General features: G+C 36.6%; 2 protein-coding genes across 2 annotated transcripts in view; both read left to right on the forward strand.

The window, feature by feature from the left end:
- Nucleotides 1-999: 999 nt before the first annotated feature.
- Nucleotides 1000-2612, forward strand: LOC18016913. The gene is made up of 2 exons (XM_006400777.2): nt 1000-1687; nt 1885-2612. The coding sequence occupies exons 1-2, from the start codon at nt 1072-1074 to the stop codon at nt 2610-2612; spliced, it is 1344 nt and encodes a 447-aa protein (XP_006400840.1). The 5' UTR covers nt 1000-1071.
- A 2132-nt stretch (nt 2613-4744) lies between these two features.
- LOC18016914 overlaps nt 4745-5826 on the forward strand; it is a 1229-nt gene continuing 147 nt past the window's right edge. Inside the window, exons 1-2 of the mRNA XM_006400778.2 lie at nt 4745-5027; nt 5136-5821. Coding sequence (XP_006400841.2) covers nt 4745-5027; nt 5136-5821 — 969 coding nt within the window. The remainder of the gene's footprint in view (nt 5028-5135; nt 5822-5826) is intronic.

Genomic DNA, 5826 nt, shown 5'->3' on the forward strand with positions numbered 1-5826 from the left:
GAAAAGAAAAAAAAAAGAAATGCAAGCTAGTTTGCATTTTTTTTCACATGATTCATGTACTTGTTTCTTGATACAACTTTGTATACAGTTGAATTAAACCGGTTTCGTGGTTCAGTTTTGTTTGTGCTTTGTGAATTGTGACAGGTCGTTTAACCAAGAACGAACTTTAGCTTAAAAAAACTGGCGGCTTTGTAGACAGAACTCAACAGAAACTCGGTTCGATTTTTGGTTCAAGAGTTAATAACCTAAACCGATTAGTAGTAAACTGGTCAACTGTTTTGGCGCGTTTGACTTTTTTTGGTGTCTCGAAAAGGTGAAAGCTTTCTAATAGTGGGCGGTTTGTGGACCAATGAAAGTCAAGAAAAGTTTCTTAAAATACACACATTTACAGGCATGAGGGCTTTCTTCTTCATTTAAGGCATCATCACGTTCTCGCTAGCCCGTTCCTTGCACATAAAGGCATCGAAAACAAACAAGTAGATTCTTTTTTTTTCATAAAAGTTTATAGATAACTATATTTGGATATACATAGTGATTACATAATATTAGAAAGTTACTATAAGCATAAAAGGGTTTAGAATTTGGGTTATTGATATAAAATAATAGTAAAAAATCTAGAAGTAACACAGAATAAAAATGAATTTCGGATTAGATATATAACAAAATTTGTTTCTTATCAACTTAATTTAGTGGCTCGATTTATATGTTTTTATTGGGAACAAATGAAGTAGTTTGAATTATTTATTGATCATGACAACTATAAGAAGAAAACTGATAATTATGTACGTTTTGGTTAAAATAAAATATTTTTTTTTAGCAAAATTAATGTTTTGATGTTGAAGTTTCACCAAGTAGGGCTTTTGACTTGAGATAAACTCAAAGAGTCAGCTTCTTTCTAAAGCTGAAGCAAAGGATATTATCATATGAGGTTTTAATAAGTCAACTCAATCCTTTCTTCACTCTATAAAACCCCTCCTTGTGCAATACCATTTCACCACACCAAAAACACAAAAACATATATTGAGAAACCCAAAGAATATAATAAAAAGAAGGAGACTGGAACTTTGAGAGATGGAGCACAGAAAGTCATATGTGCTCGTCGCGCTCTTCGCATTGCTTCTCTTGACCGAAGTTGTCATTGCTCAGAGCGATGGCGGCAAAGGCAATGGTGATAATGGAAAGGGCAATGAAGTAGACAAGGGTGAAGGAGATTATGGCAAAGGTAATGGTAACGGTAACGGTAACGGTCCAAAGGACAAGGACAAGGAGGAGGACAAGGAGAAGAAGGATAAGGACAAGAAGGAGAAGGACAAGAAGAAGAAGGAGGAAAAGGAAAAGAAGGATAATGAAAGGAAGGAAAAGGAGAAGAAGGAAAAAGAGAGGAAGGAAAAAGATAAGAAGGAAAAAGAGAGGAAGGAGAAGGAGAGGAAAGAAAAGGAGAAGAAGGAAAAAGAGAGGAAGGAGAAGGAGAAGAAGGACAAGGAGCAGAGTGAAGCGGCTGCAAGATACAGGGTGCTTTCACCGTTGCCTACAGGACAAGAGCAGGCGATGTGCCAGGCTCAGGGTGCATGTTATTACAAGACTCTTGTTTGTCCTGGTGAATGTCCCAAGAGGAAGCCCACGAAGAACAAAAACACCAAAGGTTGCTTCATTGACTGCACTAGCAAATGTGAAGCTACCTGCAAATGTAAGTACATTCAATTCATTGGTCACAACTGTTTTAAATTCAGTTTGCTTCTCGCACAAGTAATAACTTTATCAGGATTCCATTTAAAAAGAACATAGATTTCAGTGGTGCATGTATTGGTTACTTATGGTACAAGGAATAGGTTTGCTTATAACCCTAGGAATTTGTCTTAATTCTGGTTTTATTATTTTTAACAGGGAGAAAAACGAACTGCAATGGCTACGGTTCTTTGTGCTACGATCCTCGATTTGTAGGAGGAGACGGTGTGATGTTCTATTTCCACGGATCCAAAGGCGGAAACTTTGCGATCGTTTCAGACAACAATCTTCAGATTAACGCTCACTTCATTGGTACAAGACCCGTTGGAAGAACCAGAGACTTCACATGGGTTCAAGCCCTAAATGTCATGTTCGAAAACCACAAGCTCGTGATCACAGCAAATAGAGTGTCTCAGTGGGATGAAAAGGCTGACGCTTTTACCATCAGATACAACGACGAACTCATCACACTCCCTGAAGACGAACAATCTGAATGGAGAGCAATTTCGGGACAAAAAAGAGATATCGTCATCGAAAGAACCGATGAGAGAAACAGCGTGAGAGTCCTTGTCTCCGGTCTTGTTCAGATGGACATCAAAGTGAGACCTATAGGGAAAGAAGAGAACAGAGTTCACAACTATCAGTTGCCGCAAGATGACGCTTTTGTCCATCTTGAGACTCAGTTCAAGTTCTTAGACCTAAGTGAGCTCGTCGAGGGTGTTTTAGGGAAAACCTACCGTCCTGGCTACGTCAGCTCCGCCAAGACTGGAGTCCCAATGCCTGTGATGGGAGGAGAAGACAAATACCAAACGCCTTCTCTGTTCTCGCCGACTTGCAGACTCTGCAGGTTTAAGCCTCACGAAGTATCACTCTCTGCTGATATCTAATGAGATGAAGAAGATAGATGGAACCTTCTATTGTTTTTAAATATAAATTCATGAAAAATTCGTATCTGTCACTGTTTTGTTTCTGAAAATATTTTATATTCATAAAAAACTAATGTAATAAGAGCCAAGAAGATAAGACTTGGTCCGTTTGTGATGTTTTTGAGGGTTTAACAAAAAGGTAAGACGTTTCTTGCGCCAAAAGTAAACCCTTGGTTTCTTATTTTGTCCTTGTTCCTTTTGTTGTGTTTTGTATACGAATAAGTTTAACTAATAAATATAAAATTTAATTTAGTGTGTATAGTAATGTATTTTGAAACTGACTTTGAATTTCTTGGATCCATTTTTTCTGTATTTTCTTCACTTTGAAAGCAAGTGTTTTTTTTGGGCAACTCAAGAACAACTGGAGATGCTTAAGGGGCACATTTTTTGGATAAAACTATAAACCAATAGCAAAAATCAGATTTAAAATAAACAAATAAGTCAGTCCAATCAAAAGAAGCTTGCAAGTTTCTAGGCATAGTTTCATGTGATCCAAGGAAGTTAAATTATACAGTATTACACCCCCACATGAGTACATGGCTTCAAATACCATTTAATTATAAAAGTTTAATCATATGAAATTAATATATAATGTCAACTCCGTAATAATGATTAGTTATACAACCATTCGTGGTTTGAATTTCTTTTTATCATGTATATATTGCATGTGTAGATCCGTCTTAAATGGTTCTCACTAGCTACTCGTCCATAATCTACGAATAGCTATTGTGGGTAAACACATCATCCACGGTGCGCAGAGATAATGTGAAAATTTAGATGTTACTAATTTTAATAATTGTGCTAGATCTAGTAGATGATGTTAAAAAGATATCCTAATGTTATTTTGAAAAAGTTGAAATAGTTATCACGTCTAACTAGTTTTAAAAATAGTCATTTAAAGTATATACTTATATTATAAAAACATATGTTACTAATTTGGATAATGAAAATGTTGAAATAGTATATAGAATCTTCATTTTTATTTGGGTTGAATAATTAAGTTGTGAGGAATCATTATGTGGCTTCCTAACATTCAGCCGATTTTCTCTCCAAATTGCTAATCAAGCGTTCCATTCGATGATATAGCCAATAGTCATATATCCATACGTACATATACATATAGTCACTTAGATATAGCGATATAGGAGACCGCCTATTTGTAATTCTTCATAAAATTATTAAAAGTCGTAGATTTAAGTTTCGAGAGGCTATATCTAACAGACTAATATATACAAGCTGTGCAGGTATCTTTGAACAAGAAATCAGAAAAATAAACCGACTATTTTATTTGTCAAATATATATTTACGCCAAACACATATATTGTATGTACATATATACATCAACGTAAAAAGATGTAGACGTTTCAAAGTTCAAACGTGTGTTTCTGAAGCGTTTCAGCATCTTGAAATCCAAATCATATTGCTTCAAATTATATACTAACACAACATTCTACAACATGCATCAACTTTTTCACGTTACATTTCTAGAATAGCAACCCTTCTATTTTATGGTTGACCAAATCTCTTAATAATACTATATTTGAATAGCAAACCGTATGTCTTCATAAAAATAAGGTCTAATGGATTCACACTTTGTATTACCAAAATATCTTTTGAACAAAATTTGATATTACTTTTGAAATTTATGCAGGTATGCCAAACTTTTTTTATTTTATGGTATCCTAGCAGATTAGATTAACAAAAACTTTGAACTATATATGTCTGATTTAACCACCTAATGCTCACCTTTGGTTAATGATTTATTTTTGTTTCCTATATATATATAGGCTGACTTGTCCGGTTGTCCCTAACAAGAAATGCATTTTTTTTTTTTACAATTAAATATTCAGGTCAATATTTTGAATCGAGTGGTGATGCTCCCAAAGAATTTAATAAACAAAAGTCGAAGCTGTTTCTTACACGGTCTTCTATTGTTCATGTGTTTCGATCACATCTGGACCGTCAATTAAGCCGCTCTCTGCTGCTTACTTACAGCCTCTCTGATCTATAAGAACACTCCCTCCACTTCTCTGAAATCAAAATACAAAAAAATTCTAAAACAAAACACCGTTTCTTCTTTAAAGTCAAAGATAATGTTACGAGTCCTCGTGATTATCATCGTTCTTGTCTCTGTTTTCGCCGTTTCAGCGACAGAGAAAGGGAAGAAAGGTGCTTATGATGCAGCTTCAACGAACTACAAGGTGTTGTCTCCACTTGGCTCTGGCCAAGAGCGAGTTCAATGCTTGGCGAGAGGATCCTGTAACCAGAAGATCCTCACTTGTCCAAAGGAATGCCCCGAAAGGAAACCGAAGATGAACAAGAAGGAGAAAGCTTGCTTCATCGATTGCAGTAGCAAATGTGAAGTCACCTGCAAATGTAAGTCCAAAATCTCAACATTTTGGAACATCTTAAAAGCGCAAATCTTGATGTGAGATTCGTTAGTCCTAACACACATACTATTCTCTGATTTGCGTTCTTGAACAGGGAGGAAAGCAAACTGTAACGGGTATGGTTCTTTATGTTACGACCCAAGATTTGTTGGAGGAGATGGAGTGATGTTCTACTTCCATGGAAACAAAGATGGAAACTTCGCAATCGTCTCTGACGAGAATCTTCAAATCAATGCACATTTCATCGGTACAAGACCCGCTGGTAGAACCAGAGACTTCACATGGGTTCAAGCCTTCTCAGTCATGTTCGATAGTCACAATCTTGTAATCGCGGCCAAGAAGGTTTCCTTTTGGGACGATTCTGTAGACTCTCTCGTTGTGAGATGGAACGGAGAAGAAGTTGAAGTCCCGACAGGAGGTGAAGCAGAGTGGAGAATCAATCTTGAAGAAAGGGAAGTTGTTGTTGAGAGAACAGACGAGAGGAATAACGTGAGAGTCACGGTATCTGGGATTGTTCAGATGGATGTTCAAGTTAGACCAATTGGGAAAGAAGAAGATAGAGTTCATAAGTATCAGTTGCCTGAAGATGATGTTTTTGCTCATCTAGAGACTCAGTTTAAGTTCTTTAACTTGAGTGATCTCGTCGAGGGCGTTTTGGGGAAAACATATCGGCCTGGGTACGTTAGTCCGGTTAAGGTCGGAGTTCCCATGCCGATGATGGGTGGAGAAGACAAGTATCAGACTTCTTCTCTGTTCTCACCTCTTTTTTTCGCCCACTCGGCTCC

The sequence above is a fragment of the Eutrema salsugineum genome, unplaced genomic scaffold, assembly GCF_000478725.1.
Source record: "Eutrema salsugineum unplaced genomic scaffold, Eutsalg1_0 scaffold_2, whole genome shotgun sequence".
NCBI lineage: Eukaryota > Viridiplantae > Streptophyta > Magnoliopsida > Brassicales > Brassicaceae > Eutrema > Eutrema salsugineum.